This window comes from Nyctereutes procyonoides, unplaced genomic scaffold, assembly GCF_905146905.1.
Source record: "Nyctereutes procyonoides isolate TBG_1078 unplaced genomic scaffold, NYPRO_anot_genome, whole genome shotgun sequence".
Classification (NCBI taxonomy): domain Eukaryota; kingdom Metazoa; phylum Chordata; class Mammalia; order Carnivora; family Canidae; genus Nyctereutes; species Nyctereutes procyonoides.
In genome coordinates this window covers 43507811-43534290 of record NW_026575131.1, presented here as the reverse complement: position 1 = coordinate 43534290, position 26480 = coordinate 43507811, and the positions used below count along the sequence as shown (strand labels likewise).

The window sequence follows — 26480 nt, the reverse complement described above, 5'->3', positions numbered from 1 at the left end:
CATTAGTCTTGGGTGATATTCCCAAGGTCATACAAAGTGAGGGAGTGGTAAGGCCAGGATTCAAAACCAGCTCTGCCTGCAACCATAGCCTGAGCACAGCACATGACTTTCTTTTCTTTCTTTCCCAGAGGGGGGAGGAGAGGGATGACCAAGCAGGAAACACGAGTTCTTCTTCCTACTCCCTTACATACTTGATGGGACCTGAGGAAAAGTCACTTTAACTTCACTTTGATGGCTTCATCTCTAAAGTGAGTGGGAAGGACTCAATCTCTAAGCTTTGTGACTCCTCTTGAAAAAATCCAAGAAATGGACTCTAAACAGACTTTGCTTCTACTAACTCCCGGAAGCCTACTGTACCCATTCTTTAAATAAAAAAAATAATAAATAAATAAATAAATAAATAAATATATATATATATATATATATATATATATATATATATATATACTTTTTCTTTCTCCTCTGAGCCGTTGGACTGAGTTCTAGCAGCTGTCTCTCCAGCTCTTCAACAGATCATGACACCCAACAGACCACCTTACACATGCTGGCCCTTGAACACATGGCCTTTCAGAGAGACACTGCAAGGATGACCTGACCTCTTCCAAACTCTCGTCCAGCTTGTTCTATAGAGGAGTAAAGAAATGAAACCCAAGGAATGAGCTGCGGTTCCATAGAATGTTGAGAGAGGTGACTAACTTCCCCTCTCGGTTTAATGGATCCTATTTGCCACTGGCTCCTGCTGCCATCACTTTGCATGAACTCTTCCTTCCAGAAGTCTGACACCCAGCAACAAAAATCCTTCCAAAGGCAATAATGGATCACCAACCCAGCTACCTTCAATACTGCTTGTATGTGAACCCTTGCTAATCAGGGGCTCTGGTCTCATCTGACACTGAACTGCCTTCTGGCCTCTGTCAGGGTAGGTTCCATCTGGGCATTCCTTCCGGGATGTCTATTACCTGCTAGGCACTGGGGCTGCACGCTAGACGCATCTCATTCTGTACGATCTTCACATCTACTCTACTGTGTAGATATAAATGCTGGCTTTCCCGTCCCTTTTGAGAGGAAATTGATGCATGGAGAGATTTGCCTAAATTCATACTTCTGAGAAGCAGTGGGACAGGGTTACACTCCCCAGCCTACTCTCATTACAGGGCCTGCTTTTTATTCTTCACTACAACCATTAATTTTGCCCAGTAACTAGAAAAAAAGGGAATGGTGTGCTGGTGCTTCCACCATGATCTTGGGTTACTTACCATTTGGCTCTCATGCCCACACATGGTTATATGGAGATGGCACTAGTGGATGGGCCACATGTGGTGGTGTTCACAGGCCACAGGCCTGACCTTAAGCATTCTGTCCTCTAAGGTGGGGCCCTGGCTGAACACCAGCCAACATTTGATCTTGTCTTAACCTAGGAAGCAGGAGGGATGTGAAGCTTCGGCTAGGACAGTCACCCTAGGACTGAATGCCTAAAATCTGCCTCTGTTGGGGAATGCTTCTTGTAGGGCTGAGTTCTAGCGTGCTGCTTTTTCGCAGAGAAAGCCCACCCATGCTAGGCAGAAGACCAGCCAGCAAAGTGTCCCACCTGAGAGTGCTGAAAATGGCACTTGACCCCACATTGTGCCATGTGCAGACATGCAGCCACTGTGACATCACCCAGGCAAGAGTTGAACTTTTTTAGGGACTAAGAGCAAAAGCCCTTGGAGGGATCTGAGAGAAGAGCAAGGGGAAAGAAAGAGAACCAGTTCCTCCAAAGGTACCAGGCATAAGAAGGGAAGCCATTTAGCTTCAGATTCCTGCTGATGCCACTTATCCCTGGCACCAGTAAGTGCCACGCAAGAGTGGAGCTTTGGAAAGAGCTTGGGACCAAGGAACTAGGCTGTCCATGTCCACAGCCCCGCCTACCAGGCAACAGGCTCTCTGAAATCTATTTGAGGACTTTGAAGACAGATGGGAGCCTAGTGCTAAGTGAATGCAGACTGGGTTTGGAGTCAGGAGGCCACAGTTATACTCCTACTCCTGTGGCTCACTACTTCCTGATTTCTGGCAAGACAGTTGCCCTCCCTGGGCCTCAGTGTCCTCATCTATAAAACGGAGGACTGAGCTGAATGCTAAGATCCCTTGCAGGGTTGAGATTCTGCTTCTTTTGTTCTCATGAACAAATTCAGTATTTTCTTTGTTAATTTCTTGGATTTTTTATATGTTTACCAAAAGTGTCCCTTAACTTCCTTTCCCCGTTCTTTGTTCATATACAGGAGGAAATCCTCCAATAATGTTAGCCATTTTCCTGAGCATGCTCAGTGTTTCAATCAATTACCATTTCCTTTTGTTAATTCACTTAATTTTTTTTTTCAGAGTGAAAAAAACCACTATGAAGATGCATCAAATATTACAAAGTGGTAAAAAAGAGACATCTTTAAAGTGAAGCAGGACCATTTTTTATTGTTTAAATATATGTATATCCACATCGGTTCTGAGCTTTACCATCTGGTAAGATATATGTTTTGGGTAAAATGAGGCTCAGAACGTTTAACTGACTTGCTCAAAATTGCAAAAAATGATCTGTGGCTAAGCCCAGATTGCTGGAATAGACACCTAGTAGTCTTTGCACCAATAGATCATTATCTTCCTAATCATCTTGCCTTTCTAGATTTTCTGCTGCTACTTCTTGGTTTAGAAATGTACACTTTGTAGCAAAGTCAAAAGTTATTGCAACAGAACTGTGGCTAGAATTGCATTTGTCCCACTAGGCTTATTTTTCTTTTTTTTTTAATTTTTTTAAATTTTTATTTATTTATTTATGATAGTCACACACAGAGAGAGGAAGAGGCAGAGACACAGGCAGAGGGAGAAGCAGGCTCCATGCACCGGGAGCCCGATGTGGGATTCAATCCCGGGTCTCCAGGATCGCGCCCTGGGCCAAAGGCAGGCGCCAAACCGCTGCGCCACCCAGGGATCCCCTAGGCTTATTTTTCTAAGGTGAGGTATCTATCTCATCCAAAGGGATTCTGTCCCCACAGACCCTGACCAGGAGAAATTCATGTCTCAGGTAACCTAGAAAAATCAGAGTTCAACTGCCAAATTTCTACATACCAGGAAGGTTACAATTTGGAGGAGATTATGAAAAGATGGGAGTCTTCCTGGTATTCTCTGGCATTTCTTGGATGGATAATTGAATTAGGTGGGGCATGGAACTGGAGCCTTCTTACCTTTACAGTCAAGAGCCAGGAATAACCTGGTCATTTGTCTCTGGAAATCTGCTTCCAAAGAGGAAAGCAAAGGATTAAAAACATGCAAAAACAGAAAGAAACTCGAGGGTGCATGGCCTCTGCTTCTTTTTTTCTCCCCCAGCAGGTCAATATCCAGACTTCGCTCTTCCATTTCTATTTGGATTTCTGTGGCTGTGAGCATGTGTATGTGTGTTTAACTATTTCCAGATTTGCCAATCAGAATCAGTGACCCCCCTTTGTTCACACATGCCCTAGTGAAGAGACATGAGCACCCTGCTACCCTTTCAAAATGAAACACACATGAAAACCGTTCCTCTAAATGCGAATAAGCTTAACCCGCATAGTTCTATCAATTTTTCTACCACTGTAATTACAAGTTGTAATTTCTAGAAAAGCAAGACAGCCACAGACCTGCCGGCCTGACTGGACAGGTTATTTATACCGAGTCTTTCTTCAAACAAGGCACAGGGAGGACAAGTCAAAATATTTAAAGGAAACAGATCTGTAGGGAAAACAGTCGTTTGCTTCTGCTTTTCTGCCGTGCTGGGCTAATTGTGAAAATGCAAAGGTAAAGGCCTAGCACTTGGCTATCTCTCTGAGACTGGAAAGATGTTCCCTGGCTGGGCTTTTAAGAGCTCTCTGCCAACTTCAGCACCACGGACTCAGCATTGCCCCAAGCTCTTTTCTAACCAGCTTTTATTGCTTTAATTAACCAAGGTTAGGTGGCACACGGTTTACTCCACCTCTGTAATGTCATTGTTGCCTGCTAGTGGCTGGCGGCAGCTCCTTACCTCTCGCCCTTGATGCCTGGCCTGCACAATTAGCACCTTATTATAGGTTGGCCTCCCGTCTAATTACCACACTGGCTCAATTGGGCACTTTATTCCTTGTCTTGTTTATGCGCTAGTTTGAGTGCCTGGGCTCCCCAGCTACAGTAAATCCTCAACTCCTTTTAGGTAGGTGTGCTTTCAGCTTCCCATCTCTGGGTCCACAAGAACACGAGACACTCACAGGCATTCAAACAAATACTTCCGGTTTGAAGAGCTTCTAGATATCTATTCTGGGAGTAAGACATAGCTGGAATCTGGATCTCTGTGCCTAGGTCCACCATCCGTTCCAGATCCATTGGCCTTCTCTGTTGCTGAGGGCTCTTCTTAGCTACTCTGAGTCAGGTTCTATTTGGCCTACATGTAATCTTTTCCCTTATCTAAAAGGGTTGGCTGAAACAGACATAGGAGCATCCCCTCAGCACCACGTTCAACACTCCTTTAGAGTAAGGATTCAAGAGATGTGAATTTATGCTTGAATAGACTCCCTGCTTTGGGAATAAAAAACGAACTACAGCTTACAGGGCAGCTACCAATTCCATAACAAAGACTTCCTTCACCAAATACTCTGGCAAATGAAGTGGAGTCTGGTGAGGAGTCTGCACAAAGGGACTTTAGGAGTGCAAGTATGGGAGCTAGATTGCCTGGTCTTAAATCCCAGCTCTGGCACTTTCTTTCTAGTCTGTGACCTGTGACCTTGACAATCAACCTCTCCACCTCAGTTTCCCAATCTGTAAAATACGAATAACAGTACTTGCCTCATGGGCTCTTGTGAGGACTAAATCAATTAAGCTTTGGAAAGTGCTTTAGAACAGAGCTTGGCCTGTAATGAGCACATGTCAGTCAGTGTTAAATAAAATTAATAAAGTACAGAGATTCAGAATGGATGTACCTACAAAACAATATGCTTCCCCACCCCATGAAGACCCTCACAGTGATGGAAAAATATGCTGGTTTTATAGACTAAGGTGTTGTCCTTGGCTTTTTGATTTTTCTGGCTAACATGCATTCTTTGACTTGCTTCAATAAACCAAAAAAGAACTCTGAATTTATGAGTTTTAAAAATGTCTAATGCATTACCACAAAAACATGATAAAAAATATTCCACCAGTTTTGAAATATAATGGTTAAGGTGTCATTGTTTTAGTAGAGAATCTAAAATAAACATTCTGCTGTTTACACCTCTCAGACCCACTTTGCCTAACATATCAGACATCATTCACAATAGTATTTCACAGTATTATTTAACAAATATACCAACTTTTCTCCAGCAAGGAACCTTTAGTCAATTGATCAATAGTCAATTGTCAGGGGAATGGTTCAAATTTTCGTTCCATATTTTGAAGACACATTGAAAGATTTTCATGAAAGATGATTCTGTGGTATCCAACTCAGACTCTTCTGTCTTTTCTGATCTGTCCATTTGCTGCCACTTTTTAAATCCTCAATCCTCTTACATATCCTAGCCGCTAAAATTCCATGTTCAGGGTCTCCACTTTCTGGGCAATCTCTAGAACAAAATATCGTTTCTAACATCAGCAGTCCCTTGTTGTCTCATCATAAAGCTCCTCACACAGAAACCAGGTGCCCAACCACACAAAGATGCCTATGTGCCACAACAGGTGGGGCACCTGTGCTGTTATTCAGAAGGAAACCCTTCTGGCTTCATCTCTCAGTTTCCCTGGAGGGCAAAGTCTAACCCTGTAGGCTGTCAGGTGACCTATAAGAGAACTATGTAGAGATACACAAAACAACTGATGTCCAGTCTACTAAGAAGCGATCATTTATTTTGGAACTCAGCAGTTCACAGCTTAAGAATATAGGCAGGTACTTCTCTCCTGTACCCCCCTCTGATCCACCTTCCCCATTCCACTGTGCTCGTGGGTGCCATCATTGTAGTTCTTAACCGTGTTCTGCGGTTATGTTGACCCTAGAGCCTTACCCTCTGCCTGGAGAGCTTCTCTGGGCAGAAGTTGTGTTTTATTTGTTCTAGCATTTCAAAGCTGGCGCAAAGCCATCCACAGTAAGCTCTCAATAGTTACCTGCGAAACGGTATTGAAGCTACAAGCTGGGAAATACATTCTTTAGAGGATCGAGCTCTCAAGGGTTACTGCATTTTCACTTTTAAGAACAGGGAGGCTCCTTAAAAAGAGGGACATTTGGAAGAGTCATCAGATCCCCTTGCCTCAATCACTCAGGGTTAACCTTCCCTCATTTATCACATGGCCTCTTTAAAATCCGTACCATACCCTACCTTGCCTCACCTTAATGGGCTCCTTCAGTGACCCTATATTCACCTTGCAGGTATCCCTTCTGGATACCCAAGGCCCATACTCCCACTTGGCCACCGCCAGGACTGGCTTCCTTCTTTTCGGGGCAGCTGTCTACAGCTCCCAGCGACCACACTCTCAAGCGGAAGCTTCCAGCCATCACCGGGAAGCGCTGGCGATGCCTGGGTACTGTGCCCCTCACCGGTGCCAGTTGCCAAGACTCGAACCCCCGTCCTCTCTTTGAGACAATCAATGCTCCAGCGACCACCTGGGGCAAGGGGATCCTGCAAGGTTTGGGGTCAGCGTCTGGTCAGCCCCGGGGAGAGGCGGCAGGGGTGGAATCCTTGGAGGGGAGTGAGGACGCTTCGGGGCTAGTGGGCACTCACTGCCAGCCCGGACCCTTCCTACCGAGAACGAAGTAAAGAGGGCTTCATCACCTCTTCTTTTCAATCACCCTGGGGACTAGGGAAATGCAAGACGGAGGGCGGGGGGGAGAGCAAGGAGACAGCCCCTCAGGCCAATCACGACGTCCGCCTCCCCTCGCTCGGGGTCGGTCTCTCTTTCAGGTCTCTCTCTGTCTCTGTCTCTTTCTTTCGCGCGCGCACACGCACACGCACACACACACTCTGCTACTTCAACTCCAGCTCTGAGCAAACTGCGACGCGCGCCTCTCCCGCTGCAAGTCCTAAGCTCCGGCCCCGGCCCGCGCCTCTGGCCTCACCCCAGCCTTTTCACTCAACCCCGGTCCTCCCTCTCTCAACTGACCGTGAAGCCGGAGGCAGTTCCCCAGTCCCGGGCCCCCGGTGGGGCTCCAGCCGCCGCCGCCGTCGCCTCCCCCTGCAGCCCCCGACCCGGGACCCGGCCTCGGGCTGCAGCGATGGCTCCCCGGCACGAGGCGCCGCGGCTTCCTGGACTCGTCCAGACACGGGGCGGCGCGCAGGAGAAGCCCATCGAGCTGCCGGCGGTGGCGGCAGCAGCAGCGGCGGCTGCAGGAGCGGCCGTGGCGCAGGCTGATGACACACGGGCGCGCGGGGCGGGGGGGGGGCGTGGTCGGCGCGGGGGCGACGCGGGCCGATGACGTGTGGCGAGCGGGGCGGCTCGGCAGCATGGCGTCGGTAGCGCTGAGCGAGGCGGAGAAGGTGTACATCGTGCACGGCGTCCAGGTAGCTACGCCACGGCGCCGACCACCGCGTCCCCCAGGCGCTGCGGGTGGCGCTGCGGGTGGCGCCGCGGGTGGCGCCGCGCCCTAGGCCCGCTCGGAAGGAGGCGGCCGGGCGGCGTTTCCCGTGTGGCCGCACAGCACGGCGGCCGGCGTTCGCAGCCCGAAGCCGGCGACGCGGGCGTGAATAGGACCCCACGGCGCGGGGCAGCCCTCGACTGTGCGCGCCTGCAGCGACCCGCGGCTACAGGGTTCCGAACCTGGGTGGGGCGGCGCGCCCCGGGGCCTGTGTTAGCGAGGGAGCCCGGCCCCTGGGGCCGCCTCTTCAGCCTTCGCGCGTCGCCTCGCTGGGCTGAGCCTCGCTTTTCCGTGCTGGGGAACGGGGGTTGGCGGTGGGCTGGTGGCCCGCTGTTCCCTACCTCGTGGTTGGGAACCGCAGGGAGAGAGGACACTGATGTGAGGGCGCTTTGAAAATGCACATTTCCTTACAAATAAAGGGAAAAGATCCGTAGAAAGCGGCCCTATACCGGTGGCACTTAGTTCTACGGTGCAGAAGTAAAGATTCAGAGGCAGCTGTAACTGTTCAGATCTCCCGTGGTCTTCAGCCCCTAGACTTGACCACACCGGAGCAAGACTTGGAGGATGTCGGGTCGTAATGAACTCCCAAGGGAAGCCGTGTGTGTGTCCTTGTCTGTACTCTACCCAGGTTAGAGACCGTCCCAGACCTCTTGGTGAAGTCTAACCGGCATTCTGTTCTTGCCCTTAGAAACCTAATCATTTTGTGTCTTTCTTTCGCTTTTATTTATTTTTATTTTTTAAGAAGATGTTATTTGTTTGTTCGTGAGAGGCAGAGACACAGGCAGAGGGAGAAGCAGGCTCCTCGCAGGGAGCCGGATGCGGGACTCGATCCCAGGACCCCAGAATCACACCCTGAGCCAAAGGCAGACGCTCAACCCACTGAGCCACCCAGGTGCCCCTCTTTTCTTTCGCTTTTGGTCCAGTATGGTCAAATTCAGCTTCCCTTTCCATCAGCCGTTTATTCTTTTATTATTTCAAAGATGAATAAGTACTAGAAAAGGCAAAGTAACATATATGCAAAGGGAGTGGTAGAGTTAGTAGAAGTCAAAGGAGTTCTACAATATTGGGGCCTGTGATGCTCTGAAGGCTTCCCTAAGAGGTGGAATTGCTCCCTTTAATCCATGTCACGTCTCCCTCCTGTATGTTTTCAGGACTCTGTGTTCATTCATTCAACCTAGAATTAAGCTGGACTCACAGATAGGAAGGAGCCTGCCTACTTATATGGAGCTCCCATGCTAGAAGGAAGAGACAGAAATTACAGATCTGTATATGTGTTTGTATGTAAAATTGTACTGATAGCTGTGAAGGAGAAAAATCAGGGACCTGATCTAGTCCAGTAAGTCAGGGGAGACTTCCCTAGGGAAGTAGCATTTGAGATGAGCTCTCAGCGTACTTAAGAACTAGGTAGGCTTGAGCCTTCCTGGAGGCAGAGATGCTGAATCCACAGGCTCTCAGGTGGAGGAAGTGTGGAGCCACAGGGGTGGGCTGGGGGTAGTGGTGGGAGATCAGGTTGCAGAGGTGGAAGCCATCAGGATGAAGATCCTTCATCATGGATCTTGGGAGGTAATTGTTATTTGGTACCTTTAAAACCTAGCCAGTGTCCAGCACTTAGTAGGTACTCAATGACATTGATTAAGGTAGGTCTTAAAAGGGAGGTGACTTGGACACTTTTCATTTTTAAAGCTAAACCTCTGTTTTACCAGTACCATGAACATATTAGGGCCACAGTGTTGGTAAATGCTCTGCTCTGTGTATCATGGAGCCATGCAGAGTAACTGACTTGAAATAAATCTCTTCGTAAGGACTATTAATGTTGACCACAAATTTGCTCTATTTATGGAGGAGGGAAATAGGATTTACACTCTCTGAATGAAGGTCAGAATGCAGGTGATTGAGCTTCCCATGGGATCTCCACTAACTCCGTTCTAAAATCACTTCAACCTTTGTTGTTGGTCTTCGAGTGCCGGCATGTCACCTTATGTAGTACCTACCCATAGGTTTAGGGCATCCTGTTCTTGCCTGTATGTATAGACCTACTTGTGTTTTTTTTGGTTTGTTTTACTTTTCACCTTTTGTCCAGTCTGGTCAGTTTTAGCTTCTGTCATCCCTTCCCTTTCAGCCTTTGGTTTCTTTATTATTTCAGGGGTATTTCAGCTTGGTTTGGTGGTAGGTAGAAGCAGTTGATATTAACCTCATAATATGTGTTGAGGACTCAGTTGCTGGTAATGGAAACCAACAAACTGGCTCAAGCAAAAAAAGTATGTGTTAGAAGGTTACAAGTGTTACTCTAGGAGTTCAGGATCATCTTCAGGCTTTCCCTTGCTCATTGCTGCTGCTTTTTACACCTTTGCTTATTCCTTTTTTTTTTTTTTAAGATTTTATTTGTTTACTCATGAGAGACACACAGAGAGAGGCACAGACATAGGCAGATGGAAAAGTAGGCTCCCTGTGGGGAGCCTGATGCAGGACTCAATCCGCGGACCCCAGGACCAGGACCTGAGCCAAAGGCAGACGCTCAACCACTGAGCCACCCAGACGTCACACACCTTTGCTTGTTTTTGCCTCTCTTCTCACCTTCTGTTTCTCAGGCCATGTGGTAGGAACAATGTAGTTACCTCTCAGCTCCTGGGATTACAGTTCTGTAAAAGAAGCCATCCCTTCTAGTTCAAACAGCATGTTTCCAGGGAGAAAAATCTCTTTGCTTCAACTTGAGTCAGGTGAAAGGATGGACAGAATCATTAGGCTCAAAAATGGCCCCTGGGAGGATGGGACACACTTGAAAGAAAGGCATTTATGAACAAGAAGGGTGAATCATATCAAGTCCTGGCAGACTATGGGATCCCATTCAGATAATTCAAAAGACTTTTATCATGCAACTTTTTAGAGTGGTATGGGTGAGTGTCAGGGAACCAACAGGAGATACTGAGAAGCCCAAAGACTGGCAACCATGGGGAGTAGTTAGCCCTAGGCTGAAGGGGCCAAAGGAGGCAGCGGTATTACCAGATGCCAATGATAGCTAGAACTGTGGAGAAAGAGCTGCTCAACAGAAATTGTAGGCTTGGGCAGATGAAAGCAGTGTCAGAAATGTGACCCCAGTTAGGAATGGTAGGGCTGGGTAACGGGGGAGCAGTGTCTCATCTCCTTTTGGACCTTTCTCATTGGCCAAACCCAACCACAAGCCAGTAAAGGGAGCCCAGGCGATGCATTTTGGAAGGAGTTAACCTGACTCACCGATGAAGCCAGAGAAGGATAGAGAATGGATCTGAGGCAGCCCGGGTGGCTCAGAGGTTTAGGGCCGCCTTCAGCCTCTGAGGCAGCCCGGGTGGCTCAGAGGTTTAGGGCCACCTTCAGCCCAGGGCATGATCCTGGAGTCCCGGGATCAAGTCCCACGTCAGGTTCCCTGCATGGAGCTTGCTTCTCCCTCTGCCTGTGTCTCTGCCTCTCTCTCTTTCTCTCTGTGTGTCTCTCATGAATAAATAAATAAAATCTTTATTTTGTTTTAAATAAAATCTTTAAAAGAAAAAAAAAGAGAATGGATCTGAGGGAGTGGGACAGGATAAATGGAAAGGTTGATCAATCAGAATTCTTAGTATATGATTGGATTGGTTTCCCTGTCACCCTTAGAAGGCTGAGATGTCCCACTCTTGTTAGGTATATATTATATTATAATTTTTATGTCATTGAATCTTTGAAACTGGCTTGAAGGTAAACATTATTATCTCTACATTGCAGACAAAGAACTGAGCTCAGACAGGGTAAGTCACTTGTCCAAGGTCACACAGAGAGTGCGTAATGGAGCGGGGACAGAAATCCAAATCTGTCTGATTGCAGAGCCCGTCCTCGACTTTCATGCTGCTTTCCTACTGCAGTGAAAGCCATTGTCTTATGGTCCTTAAATAGAGATCCCAAAGCAAAGGCCAAAGAGAATCCCCTTTTCTACTTCTCTTTCTTTCTCTTTCCATCTGGAAGCCTATGAGCAAATAGGAAAGAGGAAGGGAAATTCTGGATACCACCACCATCACCACCACTGCCCCCCTTCCTCCCCAAACCATTTTCGAGACTTTATTTTTTTATTTTTTATTTTTCATTTTCGAGACTTTAAATAGTGCATGGTATATACTGTATTGTTAACCCAGGGATTGGAGCCTGGGAATGGACATTTTCATAAAGTGTTGGGAGATTTTTTTTTTTTTTAAGATTTTATTTATTTATTCATGAGAGACATACACAGAGAGTGGCAGAAACACAGGCAGAAGGAGAAGCAGGCTCCATGCAGGGAGCTCAATGTGCGACTCGATCCTGGGCCCCCAGGATCACACCCTGGGCTGAAGGCGGCGCTAAACCGCTGGGCCACTGGGACTGCCCAGTGTTGGGAGATTTTGATGCCACCAGCAGACGCTGGCTTACGGGCAGACCACTGGCCTGGCCCAGCTGAGAGTCTGCTTTGGAGTCTCTGCTTCTGCCTACTTGGGGTCCTATGGTCTCCCACTGTGAACCAGACTGAGCTCCTTTCCCAGCTACACCATTCACTGTGAGGGATTTTACCTGAGTTTCCCATCTAGCTCTCTCTGGTAAAATGAGACTGTATCCATCTGGGGGGCAGAATGGGCTCGTGAGGAATGACATAATGAGGAAATATAGAGCACTTGGCATGTGATCAACCCTAAAGAGATGTTGTCTCCTTGTCAAGTTTGTTTTTTCCATCAGAAGTATGGCTTTGTGCTGAACCATGCATATTATATTCCCAGCCTTCACAAGTGACCGCCAACAGCCTGTGGCTGTTGAGGACCAGAGATTATTAAATTATCTCAAGAAAAAGGGGATTTGTGGCAAGGGCTAGAAAGTCCCAAGGCTGCTCCAGGGTATTGCATCTCATGGGCTCCGCAGTGAATCACGTGGTTTGTGTGACTGCTTGTCTTTCTGTCTATGGTGACACATCCACTTCTCCTGAAGTATATCTCTTTGCAGCGTTTGCCACCCAACTTCCCTTCATCTTGGTAAATCTGTCTCCACTGCTTGCCCCCCACCAACCCCCATACCTTTCTTCTATGTGGCCTCTCCAGCCTCCCTCCAACCTGACCGGTCAGTTCTTCTTTCACTTCCTTCTCTAGTATTTTCCAGGTCAGAGATCAGATTCCAAGGAGAAAGGCAGTTTCATGCCAGAGAAGCTGGTTGCTCTCTGGATTGTATGCTTGGGCTTGTGTACCTACCACTGGCTCTGGCTGTTGGAGGTAGGCAGTGACTGAGTCATGTGGCTTCAGTGGAGCTGGACGCGCACTAGGCTTTCCAGAGGTCTGCTTAATGGTGCTGTGGCCATGACCTGGATATTAAACTGGCCTTCATAAGTTCAGCTCAGACCCTGGCAGTGGATTAGCCCCACCAAGAGGCTTCCCCCTTGAGGCCTTATCAAAGCCATTTTATGGAATTTTTCCTGGCAATTGAAGGGAGGGTAGCTGAGCTCACAGTTTCGGTTTCTTTTCTGTGGCTCTAGCTTTCATCGTAAGCTCTGTTAGCAGAACAGTGCAAAAGAGCGGGAATGGGGCTGAGATTGGAGTTGTAGCTATAAAACCAAGTAGTCTATACTCAGCCGTTCAACCTGGCCATGCAGAGCTGGAGTGAGCCCCCAGGACTCTTGATTTTGAGCCCTGTGCCCTTTCCATTTGCAAGCCCATGGCACAAATAGCCTGCACCCCAGCAGTTTGCAAGGTGAACAGAATCACATCCTTGAAAGGAAATGCAGACACTTGGAAGATGAATGAGGATTGACATCTGGTTTTCCCTTCTGTGACTTGGGCCAGGGTCTGTAGAACTTTATTTGATGTGGTCCTTCTCCTAACTGGAGTTGCATTCTAGTAGGTGAAGCATCCTAGTCTACGTTCTGTAGCAGGTGTGAGGTGTTGGACACATCAGAGAGAGGTAATGGAGGGTTAGCATCACTGCCAAGGCCAGGGTCTAAATTCTCCCAAGTGTGTTATGTTAATAGAGCCAACTTGTTAGCTTCCTTTAATGAGTGATAGGACTGGGTTACTTCCACTCTGCCACAGGCACCTCAGTGACCTACCTCATTGATAAGCTCTCTGTAGGGTTGTTTTCGAGGATTCAGTGAGCTGATCCTAGCCCCAGAAGCAGAAAGAAACTGTGCAGGGGGTACTTCTGTGTGCTGCACTGTGCTGAGGGTCCCCTAAATGATTCCTGGCTTTTGGATTCTTCTATATTTCTATGAGGTGGAGTGATTCCTGCTTTCTAGACAAAGAGATGGACTCCAAGCTGTTGAGAAACTAACTTGCACAAGGGCACAAAGCTGGTATGTGACAGGAGAGATTTATGTAGAGGATGGGGGCACCTGGGTGGCTCAGTCGGTTGAGCGTCCAAATCTTGGTTTTGGCTCAGGTTGTGATCTTGGGGTTGTGAGATGGAGCCCCACATCAGGCTCCATGCTCAGGGGGGAGTCTGCTTGGGATTCTCTCTCTCTTCCTCTGCCCCTCTCACAAGCATGCTCTCTCTCTCTTAAATAAATAAATCTTAAAAAAAAAAAAAAAGATTGCATTCGCAATGCATGGTGTTGTCCATCACTTGTTGACATCTCTTGATTTTTTGGATGGAGCTTTCACTGCAGGGCAGCCCCTGTTTAAATGTTCACACATGGATTCATTCCTTTGCTTCTGAGTACTACTGGTAAATAAACATTTTGGTAGGATGTCTGGCTCTGAGCCAGACCAAGCAGGTTTGGGTAATTTTTAAGCCTTTTATGAGGAAAGCTGGATTGAAAAAAAAAAATTCTGAGTGCAGTGATTCATGGACTAATTTGTTGTGTTTTTTGTTTTGTTTTGATTTTGGTTTTGGTTTTCCTCCCATTCTCTTGGGTGCTTTTTTTCTATGAAAAAAAAAATACATACTCTGCATCCTTGGAAAGGGAAATTTGTAGATTTTTCTCTCTTACTTGTCACCTGAGGCTTTCCCAGTGAGCCTTTGCCAGGGAGCAGAGAGTGATTTTAATGGCCTGTTTTTTTTTTTTTTTTTTTTTTACCCCTCCCAGCCCCCTCTTGGAACAAGGGGGTTATCACTACAAAGGGTTGTGACTAGATCTTTCCAGATAAGTGGTATTTTAAAGCTGTGGTCGGAAGCCCTGTTACCTCATGGCCTCCTTGCATTCAGAATTGTTTTCTCCATCATTAGGACCAACTGGTGGAGCCAGCCGTTCACCCTTTGAGGGAGGCCTGCACTGTCTCCTGTTGCACAGTGAGAATGCAGGGAACCATGTGGAATTCTGGCTTGGAATTAAAGTGCTCCTTACTGGCTATGTGACCTGAGCCCAGACATTTAGAGTCTTTCAACCTCTTTCCTCATTTGTAAAGAGGAACAACAACAACAACAAAAAGCTATCTTACAGGGTTATTTTGAGAGTAAATGTGTCAACTGTGTAGCATTCCTAGCACATTATCCCAAGTAAAGTAATTGCAGGTTAGACAGTAGCTGCTATTTGTTTTTGCAAATAATTGTGGCTGTTGTAACTTATAGATCTGTAGAATTAGAAAAGTACCTTTAAGGCCTTCTAATTCAACGTCCATCTTTCAACAAAGGAGGAAACTAGTCTGAGCATTTTGTCCTCGGTCAAGCAGCTAGGTATGGCAGGACCAGGCCTGGAGCCCATGACTAATACTCCTAGTGATTGCTCACACATACACCTGACCTGCGACTCAGGCAGGAGGTCTTTGTAAATGCTATTTCTGGGCCCTGTTTTCACATTCCTCACAGGGCACTACTGGGGGATGGGGCATCAGAGATTGACCTAGGAAGAAGCCTTTCCTATTCTATGGGTGAGTTGTTAAAGAGATAGTTACATAGTTTGGGGATCCTCCAGTGAAGAGAGATCACTTTATGGAGTTCGCCCTTGGAGTTCATTTCCTAGACTTGAAATTCTGTTGCTTTTCAAGTACAGATCTCCCCAGACTCAAGATGGGGACTGCCTTCAGGGAGGGGATGGCCTGGGGATTGGATGAGCGGAAAAGAGACTTCAAGCTGATTTGTAATGTTTATTTTCTCTGCATTAACAGGAGTTGGGATGGGGAAGAGTAGGAACAGAGGAGAAGGTTGGAGCTGGGCAAATGATGTGCTTTGCTGGATTTCAGTATCTCAAAATCAAAAGTCAGTCATATATGCAGTGAGCCAGGCAGTTTAAAGATACATTTGTGACACATAGCTTAGAACTGTGTTTTTAAACATTTTGAGGAGCATTAACCCCTTTGAGAATCTGATGAAGCTGAGTCTTTTTCTGAAAGAAAAAAATGCTTTGAAAAAATGTTTACAAAGAATGAGGAAGATCTCCATGAGCTGATGTGTAGTGATTTCCTGCATATGTATTCTTAAGTGTTAAAAAAAAAAAAAAGGCAGAAGTAGTAGCAAAGTATAAAACAGTATCTCTAGTATGCTTCTCTTCATGTAAGAAAGAAGTGGGTATAAAAAATATTCACATATCTGCTCAGTTATGCAAAGGAAGTACGGGAACGATGAACCAGCAATTAAACAGACTGCCTGGGGTGGCTGGGAAAGAGCTAGAAAGAAAGAGGGCATGTAAATAGGGCTGTGGGAAGAGTGGCCTTTCCCTGAGCACACCTTTTCTGATAACTTTGACCAAGAGTCATGGCGATAAGTCCACATACCCAAAAAGTAAATAAATGATTAAAAGTAGCCACACTGGAGCACTGACAGCACTAGAACCTCACAGGGGTGCAGAGGAATAGAAGAGCCAAACTGAAGATTGGGGAAGACACCAGGAAACAGGGTTCCAGATGGGACTGTAAGGCTAAAGACAAAAGAACTGGACCCAAGTACTGTCCTCCATTAGTAAATTTGTTTCTCAAGATTTCACAAATACATAAATACATTGTGGATAATGAGAGCCAGGTTTCTCCCTTTCTGAGAAAGAAGTTACAAATAGGAGGAGGAAGGTTAGAACCAACTTAACAGTGTGAACACATGGCCTTGTAATAGTTATGGGGATATAATAGGTGCGTAGATATAATTGTTACGTGGATGGACATAGAAAGAAGTACAGCTGTGTGGGTTAGCGTACATCAGTGTTACCTAGTTCCCTTTGCAGAGAAGTTCTGGAAGCAATGATATCCCAGTGGCAATGAACTTACTTAGCAATCAGATCCTGGATTTTAAAGCACTGTTCTTCAATGAAAGGAATCATGACTCCTCAGAAGAAGGGCTAATCCCAGGGCTGGGGCAGGGAAAAATTCAAGAGGCTGGAACATCTTGTCAGAAGTAAAGATGTTCTCAAAAAAGGTTGCGGGCATGTCAAAAGAATGTAGGAACCAACCCAAAGGAACTCCCAGTGGCCAGATCTGGAACACTTTGAGCAGCAGGATAAATAATGACAGTATTGGATTATAACTATAGCATAAAACAGAGATCTGTGAGTTATATTGGTATAAGTAACTAATGGAAGAAGTAAATAAAAGGGGACAAGGGATACGCAGCATCGTAGACCACTCTGAAATCTATCTTCTGCAGCAGGAGTGACAAACTTTTCCGTGAAGGGCTAGATAAGATTTGGGGCTTTCAGGTTATAAGATCTGCGTCACAATCATTCAACTCTGCCGTTGAGTGTGAAAGCAGCTAGATTGCCTCAAGGAACAGGCGTGGCTGTGTTCCAGGAAAACATTTCAGAGAAGCAGGTGGCCCTCGGGCCTAAGTGTGCTGTCCCTATTCTAGAGAATGCCTGGCTTAGAAGATAATGGCTAGTTATTTTTGTCCGCAGAGTGGATTTTGTTGAGTTTGGGGGGCAGGAGGGCTACAGCTGAGACAGTTGTACCCGTAACTCTGACAATACATACTTCCTGGTGCAATTTTGGAATGGCAGATTTGGAAAGAGGCAGCTTATTTTGTCTCTTGTTCAGATTTTGTCTGTTTTGTGTGCCTTTTCGGTATAGGGGGGATGTAGTATGGACTTTGCACTTTGCCATGCCTGGGTGGAAGCCCACCTTTGGTCTCACCAGCTGTGGGACCTCAGATACACTGCTTTACATTTCTGAGTCTTCATTTCCTCCTGTGTAAAATAGTAATGTTGTTCCTAGCTACAAGGATAGAATTTTGCATGATTCACTGAGAACGGGATGCTATAATGCCTAGTTCTCCTGGGAGAAATGGCATGAATGAGTTTAGTAATCTGTTGGTGGTTTGGTTGTGGTTGTATTACAGTTGTGGTTCTTGCACTTTAGGAAGACCTCCGTGTGGATGGCCGTGGCTGTGAGGACTACCGATGTGTTGAAGTAGAAACTGATGTGGTGTCTAACACCAGTGGGTCAGCCAGGGTCAAACTAGTAAGTACTGTGGCTATAGTTCATGCCCATGGGGAGGATCGGCAGGCCCTAGAGAGCCAGCTGCAGGCTCCTCTGGGCTTTGGGAGGCATATTTTTCTAGGGAACCCAAGACCCAAGCCAAACTCTGGGAGGGTGTCTGTCTAGGTCTGAAGGACCCTTTACCTTTTCAAAGGGCCACTTCCCAAGTTCCTTTGCGCTGCTCCTAAAATGGTCCCCCGGGGGCATAGTCTGTGAGAGAAGGGAGGTGGTTGGGTATCTGGCTACTTGCCCTGAGTGAGGACCCTTCTTGCGTGTCTCTGCAGGGTCACACAGACATCTTGGTGGGAGTGAAAGCAGAAATGGGGACGCCAAAGCTGGAGAAACCAAATGAAGGCTACTTGGAGTTCTTTGTTGACTGGTCAGTACTATGTATATATGTATGTTTGTTTTTTAAGTAGGCTCCACACTGGGTGTGGAGCTCAACATGAGGTTTGAACTCATGACCCTGAGATCAAGACCTGAGCTGATGGGATCCCTGGGTGGCGCAGTGGTTTGGCGCCTGCCTGCCTTTGGCCCAGGGCGTGATCCTGGAGACCCGGGATCGAATCCCACATCGGGCTCCCAGTGCATGGAGCCTGCTTCTCCCTCTGCCTGTGTCTCTGCCTCTCTCTCTCTCTCACTGTGTGCCTATCCTAAATAAATAAAAATTAAAAAAAAAAAAAAAAGACCTGAGCTGAGACCAAGAGTTGGACACTTTTTTTTTTCCATTTGCAACTATTTATTTCTGAAACACATTATGATAGTCACCATTAATTAATTGCCTACCACATAGCAGGCAATGTGATGAATGTTTTACATACATTATTTTTAATAAGAGTTGGACGCTTAACTGAGCCACCCAGGTGCCCCTATGCATATGCTTTTAAAGAAAAATGATTTATTTTATTTTTTAAAAAGATTTTTTTGTTATTTGAGAGAGGGAGAGAGCACAAACATGAGCCAGGGGTGGGGAGGGAGAGAGAGAATGCTCAAGCAGATGCCCCACTGAATGTGGAGCTTGTTACAGAGCCTGAGTTCTGCGGGGAGTCTGCTTGATTTCACCTCCTGCAGCTCTGAGATCATGACCTGAGCCGAAATCAAGAGTCAGATGTATAACCAGCTGAGCCACCTAGGTGCTCCTAAAGAAAAACAATTTGAAAGAAGATTGAGAGACTGGACCTCTGGTTTCCTGTTGAGCCCATTTTTATTTTGTATTCAGTCATCATTCCTGCAGCCAGTAGGTATTTCCTGCATTCCTTCTAGGTGTTGGGCACTGGGATATGTGGAAGAAAGCCTTGGCTCAAGTCCTGCCCTTGTGTAGTCACCTAGCCTATGCTGGGCCTCATTGTCCTTGTCAGAGAGGAGGGCATTGCCGGGCATCCCAGCACATGGTGGTCCTGAGAGTAGCAAAATGGTGGTTTTTGTGGTGCTTCAAAAAATATAAAATGTAGATAATAAGGGTCATTTGGTCTAAATGCCATGTTTCTCTTCCTGCTCTAGTTTTGCAGAAAACTTTTCATGACTTGCTTGGCAAAGAAAGGATAAGGGCCAGCCAAACCACCCAACAGATGGAGGGAGTGGCAGTGAGGCAGGCAGTGTGGGTGCTGGGAAGAGCCAGGACTCTGCACTTTCTGCAGCCAGCCAGTCTTCTCTGGCCAGCTATGTGACCTCAGGCTAGTTACTTAGTCTCTCTGTGCCTGAATTTCTTTATCTAAAAAATAGGATAATGATACTGTTGCAATGATGAAGAAAGGAAATGAGGAAGACAGAGTGAGCACCACCACAATAACTGGCTCCCAGCGGGTTTAAAGGAAGCACCCCCAGCCCTTGCCTCCCCTTTTTCAGGCTCAGGGCTCTTTCCTGGGTTGCTGGCCCAGTCCCATCTTCTGTCTATAACTTTGCTTCTAACTAGGTGGTGACAGCAGGCTTTCTTAAGGTGGGTAAGGATCTCTATTAGCTCATGCTAGGTGCAGCTATATAATACTGATTCTGTATGGGAGTCCCCAAGACCCCCATATTTGGAGATTTGCTAGAGGGACCCACAGGACTCAGCATATAGTTGTACTCATGGCTGAGATTTATTATAGCAACGGAAATGCAGCAACATGCGTGTGATGATTCTGTCCAAGAAAGCCCATTAGAGAGTTGGCACCTGAGATTTTTATTGGGGCTGGTCACATGGGCACCCTCTCCTTAACACATACCAAATTCCAGAATCTTAGAAAGAAAGCACATATTCACCTTACCATATTATTTGCACAAATAGTCTAGTCACAATGGACCACAGTTCACTGTTGACTGGGAACGCTCTGATTGTCAAGTTCCCAGATGTTACCTGAGGGCCCACCTTACAAGCAGGCCCTTCAGAGGTAGCAGCCTTGGGCCTGCTGTGTGCACCTTTTCAGGATAGGTGCTAACCCCCGTTTATATAGTGAGTTAGAGTCTTTCAGACTCAAAGTTTGGTCCTTGGAGTGCCTGGGTCGCTCAGTTAGTTAAATGTCGACTCTTGATTTCAGTTCAGGTCGTGATCTCAGGGTCGTGGGATTGAGTGACATGTTGGGCTCCATAGTGGGTATGAGCCTGCTTAAGATCTTGTCACCCACTCTACACACATGCCCACTCAATAAATAAAATAAAAAGAAGTTGGTCCTCACAACATTGCTATGAGAGAGACGACCAGTGGAGTTGAGGGTGGGTAGGTGAAATTCCCCAGGGTCATAGAGCTGGAAATGCCAGCTTAGGCTTCTTCCTGTCTAAGTCTTTGCTTGTTCTACTTCATGCAGTCTGCAGAAGCCAGCTTTCCAGGGGTATTGTGCTCAGAGTTCTGAGAATGTATCTGCATTTAGCTTTCCCGCCAGTTTCCTTCCAGCACATTCCTACAGCCTGCCCTGCAAGACGCCCCCAGGCAATCTCCTCTCCTGGTTGGACCTGGCTGCTCTCACCAGTCTGAGTCATCCAATGGGACTGGCCCATCCTTTAAGTTTCTGTGACCTTGTTCAGGCCTCCAACTTATCCCATTGCTCTTGGTGGCAGAAAAATGCCTCTTTTGGCCTTGATCTGCCTAATTCAGTGCAGTAAATGGTCACTGAGGGACAGGCAAAGAACTGTAATTTGTTTTCCTTTTTCACCTCTTTGTTATCTTCTACCTCCTTCACTTAGGCAAACCACAGATAGCCCAACCACACCTAAGGGAAGGTGTTGCCCTCAGATGCTTGGTATAGGGGACACAGTTCATTGTGGCTCTGTGTCTGAACATGACTCCAGTTAGCCTGCTGCTCTTGTTCCTTTCTTATCCCAGCTGTAAAGGGAGGGTGTTTCCAGGATGGGAGGAGGCCAAGATCTGGCTTCTAGGAGTAGCCCTCCTGGCCATACACGGCTGCCTGCTCCTCTCTTTTGTCCCTTTTTAAGTCTCAGGAGACCTCCAGCAGGCCCAGAAGCTCCAGTTCCCAAGGAGTTCTGACTCTTTCAAAATGGATAATCGTAAGGTGGCATGCCTTAGTGTCTTCAAGTGGCTCGGTTAATGTGATCAGTCTAGCAGGTAGAACTGATGTAGTTTTTGAATATGTATAGGGGAGGTTTGGTGGGGTGAGATCTGGAGCTGATGGCCAAGAAAGAATTCTTAAGATGTCTTTCGTACAGAATGGTGGTTTTATTAATGCCGGGGGACAGGACCCATGGGCAGAAAGAGCTGCTGCTGCTGCCAGCTGCCCTCTGCTGCCCCTGGATTGTGATTCATTATATACTTTGAGGTTGGGGAAAGTAAAGATAAGGGAAATTCCAAGAGGATCTTCATATGCTAAAGAAGATTCACCAAATACTGGAGGCCTTGCTATTGTCAAACTAAGGTTGCTTTTCCCACTAGCAAGGCATTAACATTAAGACATTTAGGAGCTTCCTGGAGGAACCTTATACTCTGCCTTCCTCAAATATTTGTCAATGGGCTGTGGGTTGTATGGACATTTAATTTTATCTTTGTCTACATTTCCTTCTGCCTTTGTTTACCACATCGGAATCACCATGAGAGATTCACAGAATCTTGTATTCCTACAGAGGAGGGAGATGTTGATTTACCAGGCACTGCTGGCTGCCACCTTTATTGGAACCTCATCTGAGTCTTCAAAGAGCAACTCTGAATTGCACAAACAAACCCTTTTATTCTCATCCAGTGAACAGGAAGGGCTTCTGGACCTTTATGGCTATGCCCAGCACTAAGGGGGCTACCTTCCAACCCCTCTGCTAGAGAACCCAACGCAATCACCCACCCATAGGCTGAAGCAGAGGTGGTATTCAGCTGGAGGACAGTAGTCGGGTGGTGTGGGGTTGTCAGTTTGAGCCCAATGTGACTTAGCAGTAACTTCCAGAGTTTAATCATTTACATTCCCAGTGATTAGAGAGGTCTCAGAAAATGAACTGCTTTTCTGCTAACTCATTCTACTTCACTGTCTCTAGGAATAATACTTGTCACCTGAGCTAGACGTTGCCTCCCACCCCTATAATATTCCCTGTGTCTTGGGAGTGCTGCTCTTTGGGGCAGGTACCCAGCTGCGCTGACCCTGGCCCCGATTCCGGTGGAGTAGTAAAGACTTGGGGTTCCTGAGCACTGCCCCAGAGATGCCTGGCAGCACACACAACTCAAACTGGGAACAAACTGGGACCTTCTAATTCCTGTCTCCTGTCTTTGGTTTGTTAGCTGTAACTTGAGAACAGGCTGTTTTAAATAAGAACTTTGAAACTTTGGGAAAATATGGTTTCCATCTGAGGCCCAGAGGAGGGTTAAGAATTTAGGGAGCTGGTATGTCACTCTGGGCTACCACTAGGTGGCGGTCCATCTAGTCTCTTTGTAGCTCAGACACCATGTTGATGGGGGGTATCAGGAGGAATGGTTTAGCCTCTTCTAGAGGCTTCGGGGCTTTTCATTGGGGCAGTTGAGAACATTTTTCATTCATAGACTTTTCACTGTGCCCAGCAGTTGCCACTTCCCTGTGGGATCTTAACTACTTTTCATTGTAATCACTCGTATTTATCACTCATATTGAACTAGAAGCTTCCAGCCCTGAATTGATAAATGGAGCCATTTGATCTCTGTTCCTCACTGCTTAGTGCTGCTTAAAGGGGATACTGTTAGTGCCTAGTGGGCTGGGGTGGTGGGGGATAAAGCAACAAGCAACCTGCAAAAGTCAGTTGAAGCTAGCTATACTCTGGAAGTCTTCAGAACTAATTAACTCTTACAGAAATTTCAATCAAGGGCTTACAATGAAAAGCTCAAAGTGTGCGACTGTCCCTGTTCCCACTCAGAGGGAAGCTTTTGCAGGTTCAGGAATGAGCACCTGTACACCTAGGGGAATGGGAAGAATTGGGGCATGCTGCAGGGCTAGATGACTGACCAGTGGTCTGGTAAGGCCCAGAGTTAGCCTGCCCCACAGACCCACTGAGTCATTTTTTTCTGCCATAGTCCTGACCTGATTTGGCTGTAAGACTCCAAGGATTTGCAGGCTAGATTGATCACAGAGGAAACAATGGGTCTAGTGTGTGAAGTCCTGTCCCAGGTAGACATGGCCTTGATCTCACCCTATCCTAGTTAAACCGGAGAAGTCCCAAGCCGGGAGGAGCAGAGTAGAGGTGATGAGTCAGGAGGGGTGGAGAACTGGGAGGGGCAGCGTTCCCAGGATTTTTACTAGTTTATCTGCTCAGTAAGCAGTTTCCCCACAGCCCCAGAAGAGGGGTTGGGTCATACTTTATGAGGGATCTGAATTGGTTTTGGCAGTTGTAGATACAGAAAGAACTTGGTTTTATGTCCCCAGTGTATACTCTGCTACTGAAAGAATGTACTGTGATATCTCTGAGCAGGGGCCAGGTTTTATCATCCTGTGTGCACGTTCTCTCTTTCTAAACTTTGCACTTAATAGAGAAGCTTTTTATGTAGGACTCCTTTGGTCTGCATTCTTGACTACAGTATTTGTGGTCTAGTAAGAAGTCCCAGGACCAGAGCATCCATTCATTACCTTGACTCACATTAGGCTATATAAGCCAGACATGCCACATAACACATTCGGTGAGAGTCCACTGCTGCCTAACAGGTAAGGGCCGGGCTGCCTGGGTTGGAATTTTAGCTCCGCAGTCACTAATTGTGTGAGCTTGGACAAATTATATAACCTTCCTGAGACTCAGTTCCGTTTTCTCTAAAATGGGCTCAGAAATAGTGCCTACCTCAGAGGGTTGTTGTGAGTATTGAGTGAGCTAGTATATTTAAGATGCTAAAAGTGGCTTCAAGCACATAGTAAACATTCAAAAGAGCTGTTAAAGTTTTTCTCCTTGTAAAATGAGAAAGTTGGACCATGTGAAGTCTCCTCGTTCTCCCCTAGGTCAGAACCCACTTGTGAGATATTTCACTAACAGTTTGTTTTCAGATGTGAGTTAATAAAATGCCTTTAGATGGGCTAGAAAGTTTGTCAGAGTCCCCATCACTGCCTGTTAATCACTGGTAGCTCTTTGTTCAGAGCATGTGCTTATCTGGCTGGGCCCCTGTGGGCGTTTGGTTTCTTGTCCTCCGACATGGTCTCTGAGGTCCTTTTCCAGGTCTGCATCTCTCTCTCCACCTCTACCAAGAAGTGTCCTTGTGGTAGGAGCATCCCTAGTGATGGGTGGGGGGGAACCCTCAGTTCTCTATCCCAACCCTACTCTTCATCCTTTGTTAGAATATGGGGTCTCTGACTTTTTTCATGTTACCTGAAGTTTTGTGCCCCTACCCCCTCCCAGCCCTGACAATTTCCTTCCATTTTTCCAGCCTCCTCCCCAGAGACACTCCAAGGCTTAGGCACCATCCAGAAACAAGACCTTTACACGGTCTCATGAACCTCTAAACCTCCCTCTCTGCCTGGCTACCAGCTATGCTGAAAAAATAGTGTGTTTAAAGAGAAAACCTTTAGAATAGGAAAAATTCCCACTTTAAATTAGTTCAGTGTCAAAAAACCCCCAGTGGGGCATGGTTTTGTGCGTAGATTAATTTAGGCAGTTGGACCTGAGAAGTTCTATAAGCCATCCCCTAGGGCTGTAAAAGAGCAAATATATCATCCCCGAGTAATTAATTAGTGCCCCCCCCAGGAGGGTGTGGCCCGCAGCAGTCAGGAAAAAGTACACTTTGTAAGCATAAGCACCTCTGGCTGGATTTGTCTACTCAGATCTATATAGATGTGTTTTTAAACACTTAAAAGATCTTAATATTGATTACTTAGTGCATAAATTATAAACAGCTTTTGTTTTGCTGGCTGTGCAAAATTATTGATCCTTGGTAACTTGATTATTTCACCACAAATGAGCTGCTTTTCATGGCTCAGTGCCTGAGTCCCACAGAAGCAGTGAGGGAACACTGAGGCTGCTGTAGGGGTGAAGTTTCTCTTAGGGATTTTAAGTTGGGGCTCTTCTGGCTCATAGTGCTAAGGGAAGGCTATATAACTAGAGAAGCAAAGTTACTATATAGTGGACACTCTTGATTATCTCAGGGGCCATCCTTATACCTATGGTAGGATGACATAAGGGGTATTTAAATATATTAGGTGAGATTTCTTTCAGCATTACACAGGGGTGGGCATAGCCTAGAGCCTTCCCATGGGTTTTGCTTTGCGTGGAATCCCCCTACCTGTCTGCAGCCTGACCGACATGTGCTCACATTTGGGTTTGAGGTTTCCTGCAACCCCCAGCACTGGTTGACATCCTCCCCAGCCCCACTGCTGCTGTTTAATCCCTGTCATGAAGTTCTCCCTGATTTTGGGACATTGCCAACTTAGGGCCTTCATCTGCCTTTTGCTCAGGTTCTCCATCTCCAGTGCCTAGTGTAGAGCTGGTACCTTCTGGGTGGGTGAGTGCATGGACCAGAAAGCTTCAGTATGTGATTTTGTAGAGAACATTGTGAAACAGCTGGTGTCTTACCTTTCTGGACCTTATTCATTACAGTAACATGATTACTGGACTGTTAACTTATGTCAGATGTATTGAGGGTTTTTATTAAGCCAAAATCCTCAAGAATTTCCCATTAAATGGGAATGTTGTGGGATCCCTGGGTGGCTTAGCGGTTTGGCGCCTGCCTTTGGCCCAGGGTGTGATCCTGGAGTCCCAGGATTGAGTCCCAGGATCGAGTTCTGCGTCGGGCTCCTTGTGTAAAGTCTACTTCTCCCTCTGCCTGTGTCTCTGCCTCTCTCTCTCTCTGTGTGTCTCTCATGAATAAATAAATAAAATCTTAAAATAAATAAATAAATAAATAAATAAATAAATAAATAAATAAATAAATAGGAATGTTGCTTAGGGCAGCAAATGTTGATAACTGTTCCTTCTTTGTTGAGATAATTGGGCATAAGATTCAAGAAGCCAGGGGTACCTGCCTTTGGCTTGGGTTGTGATACTGGGGTCCACATTGCATTAGGCTCCCTGCTCAGTGGGGAGCCTGCTCTCCCCCCACCCCGTCTCTCCCCCTGCTTATGCTCTTTCAAATAAATAAATAAAATAAAAAAAAAAAGATTCAAGAGGCCAAATGGAAAAGGTTTTCCTCTTGAAAAAACAGCAAATAAAGTAAA

The 26480-nt window shown here is 46.4% G+C and overlaps 2 protein-coding genes across 3 annotated transcripts in view; one reads left to right on the top strand and one right to left on the bottom strand.

The window, feature by feature from the left end:
- The window catches only part of ZDHHC3 (zinc finger DHHC-type palmitoyltransferase 3), a 54674-nt gene extending 47444 nt beyond the window's left edge, over positions 1 to 7230 (bottom strand). The window contains exon 1 of the mRNA XM_055343670.1: positions 7096 to 7230. The gene's annotated coding sequence lies outside the window, so the exon portion shown is untranslated. The remainder of the gene's footprint in view (positions 1 to 7095) is intronic.
- Positions 7231 to 7391: 161 nt separating this feature from the next.
- Positions 7392 to 26480, top strand: part of EXOSC7 (exosome component 7) — a 37306-nt gene continuing 18217 nt past the window's right edge. Inside the window, exons 1-3 of one of the 2 annotated variants that reach the window (XM_055343440.1) lie at positions 7392 to 7493; positions 17794 to 17895; positions 18198 to 18292. In XM_055343440.1, the coding sequence (XP_055199415.1) occupies positions 7437 to 7493; positions 17794 to 17895; positions 18198 to 18292 (254 nt within the window). In that variant the 5' untranslated portion in view covers positions 7392 to 7436. Of the gene's footprint in view, positions 7494 to 8319; positions 8460 to 17793; positions 17896 to 18197; positions 18293 to 26480 lie in introns of those variants that run through there. The other variant, XM_055343441.1, reaches the window with a different exon arrangement.